Source organism: Zingiber officinale, chromosome 4A (genome assembly GCF_018446385.1).
Source record: "Zingiber officinale cultivar Zhangliang chromosome 4A, Zo_v1.1, whole genome shotgun sequence".
Taxonomy (NCBI): domain Eukaryota; kingdom Viridiplantae; phylum Streptophyta; class Magnoliopsida; order Zingiberales; family Zingiberaceae; genus Zingiber; species Zingiber officinale.
In genome coordinates, this window is record NC_055992.1 from 142,357,787 (window position 1) to 142,378,651 (window position 20,865).

Below are 20,865 nucleotides of genomic sequence, written 5' to 3' on the forward strand. Positions count from 1 at the left end.
CCTCACCCTTACGACTCATTTGACGCTTCCTTCGCAGCCTTGACCTTTTGCCTTCAAGCCTACTTCCTCTTTGGCTCTCGTCCCTCAGATGCATACAAGCCCGCGGCTCGTTCCCAATGTCATCCTTCGCGTATGCCTCGAAGTCGCTTCCCTCGGCCCTTGTCCTCGCTGCCTTGTTCACGGTCTCTCGGATGCTCCATCCTTCACCAGACCCGAAGTTATCAACCTGAGTCACATGTGTGTTGGTGCAGTGGAGGCCGACAAGAGGGGAGTGTGCCTGAAACAATAAAGTATACCCTCCTCGTGCTTTCAACTCAAAAATGTAATAGTAAAATAATAACATATAAATTAACAGAAACAAAAAAGGACTCAGCTATTTACTTGGTTACAACCAAGAAGGTTGTTAATCCAAGGCAGAAAGAAAAGCGCACTGAAGAATCTCTTTCTCTGAAGGCGGAGAAGCCTTTTACACTTTGGAAGCTTAGAACTATTGCTAGGAAAGACTACACAGTTGATTGCTAGGAAAGACTACACTTATAAAACCTTTTACACAATGGACCTAGCTCCAGGGGTCTTTATATAGCTCCTGGAAAGTCTATCCCGAGGGTCCAAGGCGCCTCCAACAAGGTTCAAGGCGCCTCCAACTCGGTCTAGCGGATAGAACTATATCCACTGCGAACGGTCAAATTTGACCAGGCTGAAGGCGCCTCAAAGCAAGTCTGAGGCGCCTCAATTCTTGAGGTGCCTCAGCTTGAGGCACCTTCAACATTGGTTGAAGGCACCTCGAGCAGTCTTCTCAGCTCTGTTTCTTCTTTGCTTTGACTTCCGAGGCTCCGTTTGTTTGGGTGATTGCGGTCAACCGAAATAGGGCTCACCCGAACCCAATTTCCAGCCTTCTTCTCGAGCAACCTTCCTCCCCTGCTTAACGTCCCTCGAACGCTGCACACGTTCTTCTTGTCCACCGGTGTACTCTTCTGCAGCTCTCTCGTCCTTCGGACGCACCGAGCCCGTCGGCTCCCTTCCCGTGCCGTTCTTCTCGCTAGTTGCGTCTTCCGCTCGACTTCCTGCGCTCCTAAGCTCCTGCACACTCAGACACAGGGATCAAACACAAAGCAGGACCTAACCAACTTGGTTGATCACATCAAAACACCACGGGGTCCAACAATGTGTATCCTGCAGTCCTGCATAACTCAAATACACATATCAAATACAAGGGTGAACCTAACTTAAACCCTTTGCCCAAACACCAAAACACATGGTCCCGTGGACCATTGGGATTGCTCCAACAATATCTTCTATATTTGTCCGTCATCTAGTTCTACTGGACTTAATCTCTCTTGATCTATGAATCTTATTCTCAAATTTATTTTACATTTTTCAGATATACTCATAGTGCGTGTGACCTAATAGGTTTCCGATTATGTTGGTTATCTATAATTAAGCATTAATTATGGATAAATCATGAATGACATCTAATAGTACATCATGATCCCTAATTAACTAAAATATCATAGTTGGTCCCAGAATAATTTAGAACCCTTCAGTAGATACGATCATTAGTATGTTTGTTCCTTTCACGCATCTTATACCCACTTGATTCATGACATGATATATATGTTAGCCACCATTAGGATGACTATGCCACACCTAGCCCAAGTAATAATTCATTATCTAAAGAATTCAAATTACTCAAGCATGTGTCCAAGAATATCATCCTCTTGATGTGTAATACTTTGGTTAAAGACTTATGAGTAATAATCCTAACAAGAGATCATTAGGTATACGTCTCTTTATAAAAGGAGTAGTAAATCCTCTATAGGTTATTCAAACACCTTCGGATATATTAACTTATACTCAATCATCCCGTACTTGCACCTCCTGGGAGATGATTGCTAAGATGTCAAAGTATAAGCCTTCATAACCAAAATAACTTAAATATCTCAAGTTTAAGGAAACTTACACTCGAGTTGCAATGAGATCTTTATCGACATATAAAGAACCATATAAAGTCTCATAGCAGGTCACTTCAAATGAACTAGTTACCCTTAACCAGTATCCATATGTTAACTCTCAATATCCTAATGTTTTCAGCTAGTGAGCACCGACTACTTGGATAAACCAAAGAGCATAACATATGCTAGTCTTACAATTTTGATAATGTCCAATCTCATCAATTCATCAACTAAGAAATATTTTAATACATACATCATTACATATAGAGATATACCTATTAATTATGATCTAATCATAATTTCTCTCACACTATGCGCTATGCATTGTATTGTGGACCTTATTAATTGAGTTTAAGATTAATATTATATACATATAAAATACACACTCAATTAAAAAAATCTATTTATCTAATAAATAATACAATATCTAATGTGATTGTCTTAGGACACTCTTAAATATAATAATATTTTAGATCATTTGGTAAGCACTCATACGAACAGATCTATAGTTTTTGCTAGGATGCATAGAATCATATTTTGGCCTAAAAATGATTTTAGGCAAAATATTAAAGTGACATAGGAAAGAAGGACGCTTGTATAGTAAAATAGTCAAAGGAGCAAGGTCATATAAAGGGATATAAATGGTCTATTTTTGCAAAGAACCATATTTTAAACAATAGTCACTAAAGTGCCAACTAGTAATAGCATAACTTTCCATTTCAGATATTTGGAATAATCTAGTGTTCGGATTGCTATTAAGTAAGCATGGCTTCCGTATTATTTTTGAGTAAGATAGAGTTGTTCTATCCAAAAATAGAATATTTTTAGGTAAGTGTTATGTAATTGATGGGTTGTTTGAGCTTAGTGTAATGACAATTACTCCTAAAGTTAATAAAATTGCAAACTCTTCAGTTTTTATGCTTGAATCTTCGTGTTTGTGACATGGTAGACTATAATATTTTAACTATGATGTATTGTGTAGATTAATTAATATACAAAGCATACCAACATTCCGCTTTGACCCAAAACATAAGTATGAAATTTGTGTTAAAGCGAAAATAACAAGGTTATCCTTTCAACATGTTAAAAGGAGCAACAAACCACTCGATTTAATTCACACCAACATGCGTAACTTCAAGGTACACCGACATGTGGTGGGAAAAATATTTCATCACTTTTGTAAATGATAACATAAAATACTGTTATGTTTATCTTCTCAAAAGTAAGGATGAAGCTATAGAAAAATTTATTCTCTATAAGAATGAGATTGAAAACTAACTTAATAAAAAGATTAAGGTGATTCAAAGTGACCAAGGCTATGAATATATTTCACTGTTCGCTGAGTTATGTGTTCAACATGGGATCAGATATAAAACAACAGCTCCTTATACTCCTCAGTAAAATGGAGTTACTGAGCGAAAGAGCTGCACTCTAAAGGAGATGATGAATACTCTTTTATTGAGCCCTAAACTGTCAAAGTTTATATGGGGGAAGTTGTGTTAATAGCTAATTACTTTTTAAATAAGTTGCCCCGAAAGAAAATAGATAAAAACTCTTATGAGTTATGGAATGGAAGGTAATCATTCTACAAATATTCGTTAATGTGGGGTGTCTTGTCAAATTTTGATGCCTAATCTAAAAAAGATTAAGATAGGACCAAAAAATATTGATTGCATATTTATTGGATATGCACATAATAGTAGTGCATATCAATTTTATGTGTATGAGTCATAAATACCAGATATATTCAAGAATTTGATCATAGAATCGAGAAATGCCTCATTCTTCGAGGATGTATTTCCGTATAAGACCTGAGAGAAATCTTGCTTCTCAAAACGGGCATATAAAACACAAAAGAAGATGATGATGAACCGATTGAGGTTGAGCTCAGATGAAGTAAAAGAGCTCGGGTAAAAAATCCTATGGAATGGATTTTATCACATTAATGTTGGAAGTGAGCCCCACAGTTACTTAGAAGCAGTAAGCTCTTCTAATGGACCTTATTAGAAAAAGGTAATTACATTTGAGATAGATTCTATCTTACAAAATCACACATAGGAACTTGTAAATCTTCCTCAGGGAAGAAACCCACTAGATTGCAAGTGGATCTTCAAGAAGAAAATAAAATCAGATGACACATTGATAAGTACAATGCTAGATTTGTAATAACATGATACCGACAACAAGAAGACCTTAATTACTTTGATACGTATTCTCCTATATTGAGAATAATTTTTATTAAAGTATTGTTGGCTATCATCACTCTATAGAATCTGAAAATATATTCGATAGATGTAAAGATAATCTTTCTAAATGGGGATTTAAAAGAGGAAATCTATATGAAACAATCTGAAAGATGTTTTATAATAGGGTAGGAAAACAAGGTTTGTAGATTGGTAAAGTCGTTGTATGGCTTGAAACAAGTATTAAAACAGTGACATGAGAAATTTGACAATGCCATCAAGGAATGTGGATTCAAAATTAATAAATGTGATAAATGTGTCTACATGAAAGTCACAGAGAATGACTTTATCATCTTGTGCCTATATATAGATGATACACTTATCATTGGGAGTAATGATAAGATAATCAAATCCACTAAAGATATGTTAACTCAAGATTTTACATAAAAGACATGAGTCTAGTTGATATAATTCTATAAATTAAAATACTTACAACAGTAGGAGGACCTGTTCTTAGTTAGTCACATTATATGGATAAGATTCTTAATAAATTTATAAAGGGTGATACTATGCTGGCACAAATGCTGATAGATACGAGTCAATGTCTATCAAAGAATAAAGGAGAAAGTATCTCTCAGATAAAGTACTCTTAAGTGATTAGAAGTCTAATGTACTTGATGAATTGTACACGACCAGATTTAGTCTATGCAGTAAGTAAACTGAGTAGATACACGAATAATCCCGGTGTTGGGCACTGAAAAGGGATAACAAGAGTACTGAGGTACTTAAGGTATATTTGTGAATATGGATTGCATTTATATGATATCCTGCTATGACCGAAGGATATAGCAATGCGAGTTAGATATCTGACATAAAAGACTCTAAGTCTACATATGGATATATATTCACTCTGGGAGGTGCAGACATTTCATGAAAATCTTCTAAGTAAATTGTAATAACTAGATCCACTATATAATCTGAATTTGTAGCTTTTGACACATGTGGTGAAGAGGTTGAATGACAACGATAATTCTTAGAAAATGTTCCTAAATGATCGAAATTGGTGTTGGTAATTTGCATACACTGTGATAGTCAACTAGCAATTGGTCGGGTATAGAGTCATATGTATAATGGTAAGTCTAGACATATACGTCATAGACATAATACCATGAAACAACTACTCTTAACGGGAGTTATCACTATTGACTATATGAAGTCAAAGGATAACTTAGCATATCTATTAACTAAAGGGTTAAACAGAATGTTAGTTGCAAGTTCATCTCAAAGGATGAGTTTGATGTTGATGAGAAATGTTGGTGTAAAGAAAACTCAACCTATGCAGACTGGATATCCCAAGAACTAGGTTCAAAGGGACAACTTAGCTGCATTGACAAAGTTGCTCACTATGGGGGCTAACCCAATAGAACAATGAAGGATAGAGGTAAACACGCAACTTTAATGATTCAGTAGAGTAATGTGGAATACTCTTAAGAGATCATCTATATGAGAAAGAAGTGGGGCCAAGAATTATAGGCATAATTCTTAAAGATTCTCACAGAACTAGGAGTGTTCATGGATAAAAATGAACACACTCATGAGAACTGAGTTGTATTAGGGAGAGTCTTAGGTGAGATATGTCAATACTTACATAAACACCAGAATAGTTTAAGGACATCATGTCTACTATCTGCCAGTAAGTAAATAGATCTCCACAAGGAAATGTTCAAAGGATAAAACCTATTTGTCCTGCATTGGACTCAACTGTTGAATATTATCATATACATTGTTTCCATTCATGTGGAGAATTGTTAGAAATGTGAATGAAAAAAGAGGTGGAAAGGAAGAAGGAGACTCCTTTGTGTATGAGTTTAATCCCACATTGGATGTTTCAAGGCAGTATGGTTGATATATATTGTTGTACATGTATTGATGATGTAAATAAATACATATGGAAATGTTCTCTCTCATACATGGATATGCAGGAGATGCAAATCTTGAGTCCGAATTTGCACTCAACTAAGTTGATGTATGTGTGAGAGATATATTTAATGATATATTTATATATATATATATATATATATATATATATATAAAAGATGACATATAATCTAGGGAATTCACAACAAGGGCCATCAAGAAACTATAAGATGCATAGATAATTAATTATGTCAAAGGTCTAGATCCATCTTGGCACTCAAATCATATTTTGGCCAAAATGTGATTGAGTGCCAAAATCTATCATATAATTCTAAAAATTCAATAGGGGCCACAGAAAAAATTTGAGATGCGTGCTAAATTATTTTATAGTTCTAGCTCTCTACTTGGCCTTGGACAATCATTTGGTCGAAAGATAATTGTCTCAATATATGCCATATAATCATTGTAATTCACAAGATAGGCATATTAAAAATATTTTTTAACTTTTATTGAAAATAAAGATATAGGTACACTCTATGAAATATGTAATTCATTGATAAACCCACTTTCTAGAAGCCACATTAATGATTCCACCACATCCTTTACCCCTCTAGCCATGAAAAGTGTGTAGCTAATGCCCAATTACACTTGCCTAAGCTAATATCGTCAAACAATATCTACAAGTCTAATAGGTAAACACTAATAACTATTGAACAAAACAATCAAATATGTACAACAAGCACGAATGGTAAAAGAGAGATGTAAGTGTAAAATGGTAGGTTAGGCTTTGTTCTAGGGCTTCAAGGTCCTAATCCAATGCAGATCAACTTCCATGAGACACTAGAGAAATGTAAATGTAAATGTAAATGTAAAATGGAAGAGTAGGGCCCGAGGACAATATAATGAATGTAATGAGGGACCTAAAAATGTCAATGCAAGGCAATCAAGAGCAAGATTATTGACTAGAGGAAGATGAGATGAGAGAGAGAAAATTAAATAAATATTTTGCAACAAACATGAAATGTAAATGAGATGGGATAGAGACCGAAGGTAGAGGAGTCATGAGTGGTAATGAATATGTAATTAGTGGAAGTGGGAGGAATAAAATAGGGGTATGGTGGTAAAAGGTGAATATGTTTATCTCAGCATCCTCGTCAACTCGTCTCAGGGTCAATACGGAGGAGGTAAATCACGGGTGATTATTAGCCTTTGAAATAGTGACTAACACATAAGGGAGATATTTATCTCAATTTTACTGAGATTCAAACCCTAGACTTTATGATAATAATATTTCATACGCTAGCTATTAGACTCATCCGAAAGGACATAATAAAATGGGCCATGAGACCACAGGAGGGTGTTATAGTAGAGTTGTTCGCACCTTAGAAAATTTTAGTAGGGTATCAATTCGAAAAGAGGGTAATTTGGATAAACCGGGGTGTTATGGGCATCACCGTCCATCCAAAAAAGTACAAAGAAGGCCATTGCTACGAAACTGCAATTTTATATCATTTTGAAATCCCAAAAACGTGTGGACGGCGCGAGACCGAGTGGCATAATGTTTGAAATTCCCATTGTACCCCTCTTCTGTCCCCTATAAAACTCTATCCCCAGCCTCTTCCTCTTCCCCAACAAACCACTGTTAACGTTTTAACAGCCGAGAAGTAGAAAGAGAGGAAAACAGGAGCGCCCCGATTCCTTCCTCAAAAATTCTTCAACAAGTTTTGATTTTGGGAAGGATCCAACGAAAATGGCTGCTTCTTCGGAGATATTAGGATCTTCTTTTCTCCAACAAACTTCTTTGCTCCCTTCTTGGAACTCGCCGCTGTTCCGCCGCGATGAACAGAGCAGGCTCTCCCTTACTCCTCCTCCGAAGCAGAGCAGGAGGAGGAGTTGCAGGGCGGTGCGGCCTCCGCTTGCGGCGGTAGTTATCAAGGAGAGGTTCGTGAAAGTTGAGCGAGAAGAGAAGGCGGTGAAGTTTAAGGTCAGGGCGGCCGTGACGGTGAGGAGGAAGAACGAGGACCTCGGAGGCGCGATCGCTAACCAGGTCGATGCCTTGTGCGACAAATTGGGGCGAAGCGTTCTTATGGAGCTCGTGAGCACCGAGATGGACCCAGGTAGACCCCCGATTTCTCCATTGCAACGCTCTGTTCGACGAATTCAAAGCCATCATGCATCTCCGGCATCTAAATTTTCTTTGGATGCAAAACCAGGAACGAGGAAGCCAAGGAGCAGCAACGAGGCGGAGCTGAGGGGCTGGTTTGAGAAGAAGGACGCGAAGACGGACCGGGTGGTGTACGCGGCGGAGTTCACGGTGGACTCCAACTTCAACGAGGCAGGCGCTATCACAGTGCTGAACCGCCACCAGAGGGAGTTCTTCCTGGAGAGCATCGTGGTGGAAGGCTTTGCCTGTGGTCCTATCCACTTTCCTTGCAACTCCTGGGTCCAGCCTTCCCGCCTCCACCCTACCAAGAGGATTTTCTTTTCCAACAAGGTGGGGCATCTCTCCCTTTCTCCTTCCCTCCGTCAATCGATCAATTTCGTCACGAATAGGAACCGACAACTCTGTGCCTGCCATCGCAGCCTTATTTGCCGTCGCAGACGCCGGCCGGACTAAAGGAGCTGAGGCAGCAGGAATTGAAGGAGCTGAGGGGCGACGGCAAGGGCGAGAGGAAGATCACCGATCGAATTTATGATTACGACGTCTACAACGATTTGGGCAACCCCGACAAGGGGATCCAGTTCGCACGGCCAGTCCTCGGAGGGGATAAGATGCCCTACCCAAGAAGATTGAGGACTGGGCGACCCCCGACGACCACTGGTACGACTCCGCTTGCTTATCGTCCGCCATCGACGTGGAATAACCGAGCACGGACTGATGAAATTAACGGCGCCGGTGTGTAATTTGCAGACAAAGATGCGGAGTGCAGGGTGGAGGATCCGCTGCCCGTGTACGCGCCGCGCGACGACCAGTTCGAGGAGGGCAAGGTGGAGATGATAACGGCAGGAGCCCGAAAGGCTGTGCTCCACAATCTCCTTCCCCTTTTAGTCGCTTCCATCTCCCCTGAGAGCCATGACTTCAAAGCCTTCCACGAGGTGGACAACCTGTTCAAGGAAGGCCTCCGCCTGAAGCAGAGCTTACAAGACCAACTCTTCCACAAGCTGCCGTTGGTCAGCAAGATCCAAGACCTGAGCGAGGCCAAACTCAGATACGATACGCCCGACATCATCACCAGTAAGCAACTCCACTCCACTTGTGTATTCAGATACGCCACTATTCAGCACCTCATACCAATTTTTAATTATAGAGGATAAGTTCGCCTGGCTACGAGACGATGAGTTCGCCCGTCAGACTCTGGCCGGCATCAACCCTGTCAACATCGAACGGCTTCAGGTAATTCGTTTCGTCCATTCTCGTATACATGCTCCCCAAACGGAAGTGTTGAAAGTTATGGGCATCTAATTTGCTCTGTTTCTTGTAGGCCTTCCCTCCCATTAGCCAGCTAGATCCAGCCATCTACGGGCCACCGGAATCCGCTATTAGAGAAGAACACATCATCAGACACCTCGATGGACTGTCTGTTCAACAGGTAAATTCAACTCGATTCATCCGACTTTTTGTTTGATCTTGATTTCCTCTGCTCACATGGGATTTTATTTGAAACGACGTATAGGCGTTGGAGGCGAACAAACTTTTCATGTTGGACTACCATGATGCCTACATGCCCTTCCTTGATCGGATCAATGCGCAAGATGGGAGAAAGGCGTACGGAACTCGGACCATTTTCTTCCTCTCGGAGCAGGAGACTCTTAAGCCCATCGCCATCGAGTTGAGCCTTCCGCCTGCGCGAGTCGGCGACAGCAGGGCGAAGCGGGTGTTCACGCCTCCGGTGGACGCCACCAGCTGTTGGCTGTGGCAGTTGGCCAAGGCGCACGTATGCTCCAACGACGCCGGCGTTCACCAGCTTGTAAATCACTGGCTAAAGACGCACGCGTGCATGGAACCTTTCATAGTGGCCGCTCATCGACAGCTAAGCGCGATGCATCCCATCTACAAGCTGTTGAAGCCCCACATGAGGTACACGTTGCAAGTCAACGCCTTGGCTCGCCAGATCCTCATCAGCGGCGGCGGCATCATCGAGTCCAGCTTCACTCCGGGCCCAAGTGGCATGGAGATCTGCGCCGCCGTCTACCGCCAAAACTGGCGGATCGATCAGGAGACGCTTCCAGCTGATCTTATCAAAAGGCAAGTGATCTCTGCCGTTTTAAATTCAATAGGCGCCCCGCTTTCTTGATTGTACTCGCTTGCTATTGCTAATCAACTAATGAATTCCGATACATGGAACAGAGGCATGGCGGTGGAGGACTCGACGAAGCCGCACGGCCTGAGGCTGGTGATCGAGGATTACCCGTACGCCAGCGACGGTCTGCTTCTGTGGTCTGCAATCGAGGAGTGGGTGAAGAGGTACGTGGCGGCGTACTATCCGGACGCGGAGAGCGTGCTGTCCGACTTCGAGCTGCAGAGCTGGTACGCAGAGGCAGTCAACGTGGGGCACGCCGACGTGCGGTATGCGCCGTGGTGGCCGAGGCTGTCGAGCCCCGGCGAACTTAGCTCCTTCCTCACCACCGTCGTCTGGCTCTGCTCCGCCCAACACGCCGCCCTCAACTTCGGCCAGTACCCGCTCGGGGGCTACATCCCCAACCGCCCGCCCCTTCTCCGGCGGCTCGTCCCCACCGAGGGGGACCCCGAGTACGAGCACTTCCTGTCCGACCCGGCCAAGTTCTTCCTCGCGTCCTTACCGAGCCTGACGCAAACGACGACGTTCATGACGGTGATCGACACGCTGTCGACGCACTCGGTGGACGAGGAGTACCTGGGGGAGAGGCCGGACCCGTACACGTGGACAGGGGACGCCGAGATGGTGGAGGCGTTTCACGAGTTCGCCGCGAAGGTGCGGCGGGCCGAGGCGGAAATCGGGCGGCGAAACGCCGACCCAGACAGGCGGAACCGCTGCGGCGCCGGCGTGCTGCCGTACGAGCTTATGGCGCCGACTTCGGGACCGGGGATCACGTGCCGAGGTGTGCCCAACAGCGTCACGATTTGACCCACGTGTCCAAATTATTCTTTTATTTAATGGACGGTACCACTTGAAAGCAGAGCAGTTACCATGTGCTCCTACTTTATTAAGATTCCTTGTGCATGGCGAAAATCATTCACAACGTGTTGAGCAGCTCCACCGGTTGTCGTTGTATTATTTCCCATTGTCATTTGCATCAAGCACAATCTTAACGTGTACATTTTATTGAAAGGAATCTCATTGGACTTGTTCTGCTAAATATTCTTTTGATTGGTGATTATATTTGACGCACAGATTTCACGTGTGAAAGATCAAAACTTAAACCAGACTTGGTGGTTATGGCCTTTGATTATATTTGACGCACGGATTTCACGGCTGAAAGATCAAAACTTAAACCAGACTTCGTGGTTATGGCCTTTCTATGTCAATGTTCTCAGCATCAATCTTCATTTGAAATTTTTCACTGCAAAAAGGATTCAACATTACCAATAGAATTCCCGACAAAAAATTAAATTTCATTAGTAATTGTTGATAGAATTTAATTTTCATCAGACAACTTAGTATTACTGACGAAATGTTTCTTCTGTTGATAATATCATATAAATTCCTGACGGAAATCATGTTTCGTCAGTAATAACTGATAAAATTTAATTTTTGTCTTTATAACTTGGGATTACCGATAGAATTGGTATTCCGTTAGTAATATCAAATACAATTATCAATGAAATATATATTCCTTTGGTAATTTCAAATGGACTTATCGACGGAATTTATATTCTGTTAGTAATCTATGACGGACTACCGACGGAATATTACTCCGTCGGTAAGTCCGATTAAAATTAGTGCACCGCCCGATTTCCATTGCCTCATGCTCGCACGCGGCTTCGGCTTCTTCTCCCTAAATCTTCAGCACTCCAACAATTCTCCGATAAGTCTCTCCGCCTCCCTCTCTCCCTCTTTATGAAGACTACCAGCATCCGACAAGCACATGGCTCGTGGATGTGCCAACCACCAGCATACGACTCATGGCTGTGCTAGCCGCTAGCACCCGGCTAGCAGTTGTGACGGTCGCCAGCACGCAGCTGGCGTCTGTGCCTGCCGCCAGCACACAGGTTGGGCGACCAGCAGCTGTTGGTCATGGCTAGCAACATGATCGGTCGCCACCAACTCCGCGGCTGTCGGCTTGGCCGGCAGCTATTGGTCCTGCCATGAATTTGTCATATCTTGTTATTATTTGTGATTAATTTTAGCTAATTTTTTTTTATTTTATAATATACTATATTTTCTGCTCTTCTCCAATCAAACTATATATCTTTTTAGATATAGTTTATTAAACAGTATCTATATGCTATTTTACATGGATAAATTTAAATGCATAATATAATATATAACATGATATAGTCATTTTGTTATTTTAGTGTTGATATATTTACATCTAAGATAATTTTTAATCTCAATTTAATAGTTTTAGCAACTAATGTACTTTGTAAAATGATCCTGTCCGAAAGCGTGAAGGTGGAAAGTTGGGGATGTGGCGGCTTCGCTGACTATAGACCTCGCTCCGCTCTACAAAACAAGTAACGTCGGTGCCGAGCCCGGGAAGGGTCCCCGCCGTTGGTGCTCCGAAGCTCAAGTCAATCACCAAAAGTGTAGAAGTGGAGCAACAGTAGAACTAGCACAAACAACGAATACCATGTACCTCCACCAGTGATGGCCCCCCTTTATATAGAGCCCTCAAGGCATGGTGCATTCTCCAATACGCCCTATGAAAGGATCTGTCAAGAAAGTACTTATGACACCATATCTTAACAGAGCATGCATATCCCTGACAAGACAGTAGAAGCTTCCACCGTATGATCTGCTTATCAACCATGCCTCGTGTCAGCTGCACTATCTTCCAAAAGGATGTCAAGAGATATTACAGTGGTCCCGTTGCTTGGCCGAGCGAGGTAGCAGCTCGGCCAGGACTTCGCTCCGTCCAGGGCCCGCTACTTGGCCAAGCTGGGTAACCGCTCGGCCAGGACTCCTCAACTATCGGCCTTAGTTGCTCTTCCCTACGGTGACTGTGTAGTAACATGCCCTCCCCCATTCGGCCAAGCTATCTGGTCTCCTTTAGCGTCCTACTGCTCCGTATTGAGCATTGGTTGTCTTACGTATTATCCCGAGCTAGACGGGCGGTACGCTCGGACATGTCTCCTACCGATCGGGCTCTGGCTGTCTCGATCGACCGTTGCAATTGTCCTCCGTTTGGTCCTTTGACATTTAGGCGTTGACCACCTTAACTTTGACCTCCACATTGGCAGTTGACCCCGTGCCCGGTGGGCCTCCCTATATCGCCGCATCACAAGCCTCCCGTTCAAGTCTAGTCGAAGGAGGCTGCAAGTCCCACTGATTGGACTAGTAGAGTCTTCGATGGCTTCCACGTCTTCGCCGTTCGGCTTCGTATCGCCAGGCTAGGTCTATAACTGTCGCTCGAACCACACCTTTCAAAGCATATTGTGCCTCGACCGTTCGGCTGTGTGATAATACCTGAGTTGTGTCGGTCGGGATGATGAGTGATAACACTTGGCGAATTTTCTCCTTTCCTTGCGCCTCCTCGGCTGAACATCCTGATGTCATCTAGATTTCTTGAAGACCATACAAATCTCCGATCATTATGGCCGAGCATGCGACCATACCTTTTAATTAAAACTCATTAATGTCTTCTGCTAGCTGAACACCATGCGGCCCACTTTCTGCCGCCGCACGTTTGACATGACAGGCAGATATCCGTCGGCGATGTGACAGGCATTATTTCAAATTCAACGGCTGGATCTTCTCCTAGTTTTTTTACAACCCTAGATCCGACAGCTCAGGTTGATCGACCGCGAGGCTTATAAACCCCTCGTGCATCGCTATCTTCTTCCTTCCTCATGCTTTTGTCTTCAAGCTTTCTCCACAACGCTCCACTTCTTCTTTTTCTCCGACGATCTTTCCTGTAAGCTCCTTCACTTTTCCTCATTTGAATCTGTTTATTGTTCTTCCTCGACCCCTTTTTCAATGGCCAGTTCCTCGCAACCCCCCCCCCTCGTCCCTGTCCCTGGGCTCTGGTATTCCTCCACTGAGTCCAGGTTCGATGAGACGATATTGAAATCCTGAAATCCATTTATAAATTTTCATCCAACTACCAAGTTGTTATTCCTTCTGCGTACAATCAGTCGCATGACCCACCCTCAGGTTTTTTGTGTTTCTTAAAGGACCAGTTTATTGTCGGTCTGTGGTTCCCTGTTCATCCATTCTTCTTCGTTGTTTGTAAATATTTTCATATTTCTCTTAATCAATTAGTGTCGAACTCTTTTCGGCTGCTGTGCGGGTCATAGTTTTGTTCCGCCTACATGACTTTCCTTTGACTCCTCGGCTCTTCCATTACTTTTATTATCCAAAACTGTCCGAGTCGGGGACCTTTTTGTTCCAAGCCCAAGTGAGCTTGGTCTTCTTTGATAAAATATCGTCCTCCAATAAACATTGGAGAGATCACTACTTCTTCGTTCGCTTTTTCGAGAGGCCAGATTTCTCGATAGGCTGGCAGCTAGAAGTGACGAGCCCACCATCGCTCAGGAAGTACAAAAGCTGATCGGACTATCTCTAGGCATCTTCAAGTTTGTCCGGTCAGAAGTACCACACTCATAAGTTGCTGCTAGAGGGTGTCCTTTACGTGTTCGGCTTGAGTTTGATCCACATGAAGCTTCCGTCAGCCTAGGTATGCTCTTTCTTTCCCCAATCTTTAAATCTAACTAATTTTTTCTCCTCTTTTGTAGCTCGAATCATATTGTGAGCACGTCTAGCCGGCAAGTGCAAGCTCACCAACACAAAGATCAATGCTGCGGTCGTGGTCGAGCTGAAAAGTCGCGGCCTACAACTAGTCAACTCCCACGAGGATCCGCTCGGCGAAGAAGAGGGAACGCAAGCGCTGAGGAGCGGAGGGGGAGCCAGACAGCTGCTAGTGGAGCGGCAACTACAACGGACCTTCCGCCCAAATGGTCATCGATGATTTTGATTGCGGTGGCTTCGGAGTCAACTACTTCCGGCGAAACCCTGCAACATTGTAAGAGACGCCGCGCGAAAGCGTCCTCCCGTTCTGCCACTTCCGCACTGCAGACTCCAGCACTAGGCGATTCACAACCATCCTCCGAGCGAAGCAAGACATCTACGCCCGCTCCCCTCGAACAAGCAGAGGCAGCGCTCCACACCTCCATTTCATCCGATCGGACACCGTCCTTGTCCAGGATACCGTAAGGGACCATTTGTGCACCGCTGGTCGCTTTCATGCCTCCTCAATCCTTGCCGGCAGCCCAAGTGTCCCGTATCTGACCAGTTTCGATGTCCCGGTCAACAGGTAAGGCGACCTCAGACCTTCTAGCCTGAGTAAACAAAGGCAAATAACGATGGTCATCCATTTGCCAACTAACGAGTATCGCAGTGCGAATGACCCGCTGCCCCTCAGCCCCGAACACCAGATAAAGATTCAAGGGTCGTTCGCACAAATATGGGCTGATGCCCGGGCCAATGTGGCGGTCATTTCTCTGGGAGAGCTCACCAATAATCACACCCAGATATCCACTAGGTATGCACACTGCCTTTGCATTTACTTTTTATTCATTCGGATCTTGAAATTTTCCTGTTGCTACAATTCTAGTTAGAGAGCCAAGCCATGTGCCACATGCTCATCTATTTGGAGCATGAAGTCCAGCAGTTGCGCGCTCCGAGCGGCCAATCAAAAGCTTCGCAGGCGCGCTTAGAGTAGATGAGCACCGAGGCGACCCAAATAAAGGTCAGCCTATAGAGGAGCTCCGAGTTGCTAGAGGTAGAAAAGGGCAAGAGTGTTGAGTAGGCAACACAGCTGGCAAGGCTCAACAAGCAGGCCACCTCCTTTGAAGCAAAGATCCACTCGGCCAATACCAGGAAGCTCTGAGCCATTGAGGATTTAGAGATCAAAAACAAAGAAGCTCAGGTCATGGCTCAGAGTCTGAAGGAAACAGAGGTCGCCCTAAATACCGAGGGGAGGGCTGGTCAGCCAAGTGGTCTACAACAAGGGCCTAGCTCGACACAAAGGATGAGGAGCTGACCACTCTGAAGGTGGACTTAGAAGCATATCAATAGACCTTGAAAGTTTACCAAAGCGAGGAGTCTAGCAGGTTCGAGATGCAGAAGCAGGCTTACCTCCACTCAGACCCCTTCAATGACCAACTCACCGACTGGACACTTCGCTTCTTTAACCTGGCCATTGATGGGATGCTCGATCGACTGAAGGACAGCAGCTATATCCCTGCCACTCTAAGCAACCAGGTCATAGTCGAGATAAGTTGACCGAGTCACTGCCCGATGATGTGTTGGATTACCTCGAGTGAACCAACCTCCTGCAGAGCTTGCCTCTTTTTTGTACTGCCCTCCTTATCTTGTACAAACTTTGCAAGTGTTAATGTAAGGTTTCCTGTTCGACGTACCTTTTATTTAGTGTTATTCCATCGTGTTGTGTCATTCATCACTTCTTTGTTCAACTTTTGTTGCAACCGCTCGTTCAATCATTGCTGCTCTACCAGAATAGGACTACGAGCCACTTACCATTTTGTGGAAAATTTCTAAGTGTGGCTCAATGGACTATCGATCGCCGATGTTATATTCATCGATCATCTTTATTCATAGTAGGCTTAGCTTTAGAGCGATTGATCAGTCGTTTTTCACTGTAGCCTCAGGTTTAAAGTCGTCGCTCAACTATTAATGAAGACCGGGGTTTAACGTCATCGTTCAATGATTGAAATGCATAGACACGAGTTTAAGATTGTTGCTCGACCGTTGATGAAGACCAGGGTTTAACGTCACCGCTTGATGGTTGCAATGCGTAGACAAGAGTTTAAGGTCGTCGCTCAACTGTCGATGAAAACTAGGGTTTAACGTTGTCTCTTGACGATTGACTAAGATGTGGGTTTAAGGTCGTTGCTCGACCGTTGACGTAGACAAGGGTTTAAGGTCACCGCTCAACCGCTGATGTAGACAAGGATTTAAGGTTGCTGCTCGACCATTGGTGAAGACTAGGGTTTATAGTCACCGCTCGACTTTTAACTTAGCCGATTGGCTCAAGAGTCTGGAACACTTGTGAATTTATTCATATTTATCCTGCATCTAGAAGACATACATGCACTTATACAGGTACATTTATATTTATTCACGCACCTCTCACCCGACCCTATAGGGTTGGAGATGGTTCACGCTCCACGACTGCTCGAGCTATCTTCCATCTTCGTCCTGCAGGTAGTAGGCTCCCGAGCAGAGTTTCTGCATGACCTTATAAGGTCTCACCCATGGGGCTTCGAGTTTGGTGATGTCGCCAACCGACTTTATTCTTTTCCACACTAGATCGCCGACCTGAAAGAACCTCAGGATCACCCTTGGGTTGTAGTTCTACTTCATCCGCTGTCGGTATGCTATCAGCCGAATGGCAGCCTTATCCCGCGCCTCGTCCACCAAATTGAGCTCCATAAGTCTTCGCTCGGCCTTCCCCTCATCATAGAGCTGCACCCGATCGAATTCTACTCCGACTTCCACTGGGACTAACGCTTCACCACCGTACATCAGATGAAATGGTGTTACACCGATCGCCTCCTTTGGAGTCGTGTGAAGGGCCCACAGGACATTGGGGAGCTCGTCGACCCAGTTGCCTCCTGCATGGTAGAGCCGAGCTTGTAGACCTTTAAGGATCTCTCGATTGGTGACTTTTGCTTGGTCGTTGTTTTGGGGGTAAGCCACTAAGGTGAAGTCTTGTTGAATGTCATAGCTTTCACACCACTCTCTGAGCCTCCGACCGGTGAATTGCCTCCGGCTGTCTGAAACGAGCCAGCGAGGGATGCCGAACCGGCATAAGATGTTCTGCCAGACGAATTTGATGACTATATGTTCGGCATAAGACGAATTGCCTCCGACCGGTGACTTTTGCCAGATGCTCGTCTCGAGAAGACCAGAAGTTGGGTTCGGGTAAGCCCTATTTCAGATGACAGAAATCACCCAAGCAAGCGGAGCCGGAGCGGAAGACTTGGACCGAGACGAGCAAAACCAGACTAGAAGGCCCAGACCAGAAAGTCAACTTGGTTAACTTAGTGCTCTGGGCGCCCGGATCCATTCCGAGCTCCCGGACCATCCGGGCGCCCGGAGTTGGGTTTTTTACCAGATCGCGTCAAGCGCGATCCGTTGTGTTGGGGATAAAGTTTTATCCCCCCCCAGGGCACCTGGAACCCCTTTGAGGCACCCCGACCAAGGCTATAAATATAGCCTTTGTCCAAAAACTTTTCAACAACTTAGAAATTGTGTATTCCAACACTTATGCGCTTCTAGTTGTAGTTTAGCTTCTATTTTTCTGTGCATTATTGATATAAGAGGCTTCTCCGCCTGAAGGAGTACTAGTGCGATATTTTCCTTGGATTAATAACCTTCCCGGTTGTAACCAAGTTAAATCTTTGTGAGCCACTTCTTTTACTTTCTGCTTATTTATTTTATGCAAGTGTTAGTTTAAGAAAAGTTTAGAAGGGTTTTGTGTTTTTATTTTTTACAGACTATTCAACCCCCCTTCTAGCCAGCCCCAGCGGTCCAACAAGTGGTATCAGAGCCAAGGCGCTTCGGGAGGACTAACCGCCGAACGAAGCAACAAAATAATGGTCGGACCAAGCATCTACCCTCCGAAATTTGAAGGGGAATTCGCTAGCTGGAAAAAGCGAATGCAGGTATTCTTTAAAATCGATTTTGATTTAATGTTAATTATGGAATTCGGTTTCACAGCACTGGAAGGTAATGAGAAATACCATTGGACGAAAAAGGAGTAGGCCGACTACGTGGCAAACGACAAAGCAGAGTACCATCTACTAACCGTTCTTCTACCACAAGAAGTCAACCGGATCGGCAACTACAACTCCGCGAAGGAACTTTGGGAGAAGTTCCTTGAGCTGCACGAAGGAATGTCCGAAGCTAAGCTCGTAAAACGAGATTTCCTCCGGAACCAGCTCACCAGCCTGCGACTTGGGGAAGACGAGACAGTTGCGCATCTGCACTTGAGAATTAAAGAAATCATCACCGGACTTTTGAATCTCAGAGAGATGGTAAGTAACCGAGATTCGCTAAGGTATGCACTAAATTCTTTTCCTAGAAATTCAAAATGGGCGTCACTAGTAGATGTCTTTTATATTTCAAAAGACTTAGAAAAAATTACATTAGAAGAATTCTTTTCCACATTTGAAGTGCACGAATCAAGATGTGTAGGTAAGAAGGAGCCCAAGACAACATCGCCTTCAAAACATCGAGAGACGAACCTGAGTCGGAGTCTTCTCTCGACGACAAGGAAATGGTAATGATGGTAAGACGATTCAAGAATCTTTATAAGTCTAGAAAAATTAACCATCCGCAGGGTAAAAAGAAAAGGATCATCCGCTGCTACCACTGCGACGAAGAAGGGTATGTCAAGGACAACTGCCCTAAGCTAAAGAAAAAGGACAAGGATAAAAGCAAGAAGGTTGTCCAAAAGCGCAAGGCATTAAAAGCGATGTGGGATGACACATCGTCCAAATCAGAGGTCGAAGCCTTCTCCGAACTTGCACTAATGGCAAGTCATCAAGACGATGATTGTGAGTTAAGCTCTTCTGAAATGAGCATCGAGAGCATCGATGAAGGGGGAGCCACGTCGGAAGACAGCAGCAATTCAGGGGGAGAAACGGACAAAGAGATCGACAAGGTAAGTCAGGTACGATATCTTCCTCCCGATAAACTCTTTAAGTTTGTTAAATTGTTAACTAAGACTGTTGTAAGTTAGAAAAGGAAATTAAAATTTTAAAAATAATATTAGCTAAATCATGCCCAATAGAAGAATTCGACAGAATTAAAGTAGAAAATGATAATTTAAAAGTTCAAGTAAATAACTTGAAAAACCATGCATGCTCATCTAATACCAATGTTAGAAAATTTAACAATTTAAATTGGCATTTTAGATATCATAAGGGACAAATTAGAAACATTTCAAAGAAATATGTTCCTAAGAAATTCTTAGTTAATCCAGTTGGCTGGAACCTATATTGGGTTCCTAAGTCATGCTTAATCTAAATTTTAATCGGATTTAGCGCTTTCAGCAAGAAAATTAAACAGTGAATTTCTTTATGAGGCTTTGTCTAAGAAAGTGGTTATTACTTCAATAGCCAAGAAGGTCTAGTGCCTCGCCACGATCTGGAAGCCAAAATATTGAAATAAAACGTTTAATTAACTTTCTGATAAAACATTAAGGTTAAAATTTAATAATACTTTAAAAAGTCTTTTAAACATTTTTTTTCTCTTAGAAATTTTTTTCATGTAAAACTTTTGTTTAGAAAAACAAGTTAAAAGTTCTTCTGAAATTAAAAATTTCTACTTAAATTTTTACTTAGAAAAAATAAGTTAAAAAGTTCTTCTAAAATTTCTGCTTAAATTTTTACTTAGAAATTTTTTTCCCAAAATTTCCTAAGTCCGAATTTTTTTAATTTTCTTACTTAAAGTTTTACTTAGAAATCTTTTAACTTAGAACATTTTTTTTCATTGAAAATTATTGCAAAATTTTTTCAAAGTTATAAATTTTTTCCCTTAGAGTTTCTCTTTGAACCCCAATTTTTTATGTGATCAAATGGGGAGAAGAGAAAGTATAAGTCTAGAAGGAGGTAAATCAAAATTTTCTATCTTTTTACACTTTAT

The 20,865-nt window shown here is 43.1% G+C and overlaps 1 protein-coding gene across 1 annotated transcript; it reads left to right on the forward strand.

The window, feature by feature from the left end:
- Positions 1 to 7,684: 7,684 nt before the first annotated feature.
- LOC121971527 (putative lipoxygenase 5) lies at positions 7,685 to 11,389 on the forward strand. Its single transcript, XM_042522840.1, has 8 exons — positions 7,685 to 8,169; positions 8,266 to 8,546; positions 8,636 to 8,873; positions 8,964 to 9,287; positions 9,361 to 9,446; positions 9,535 to 9,642; positions 9,727 to 10,298; positions 10,401 to 11,389. Exons 1-8 carry the CDS (start codon positions 7,803 to 7,805, stop codon positions 11,155 to 11,157), a joined length of 2,733 nt encoding a protein of 910 aa, XP_042378774.1. The 5' UTR covers positions 7,685 to 7,802; the 3' UTR covers positions 11,158 to 11,389.
- The last annotated feature ends 9,476 nt before the right edge of the window (positions 11,390 to 20,865 follow it).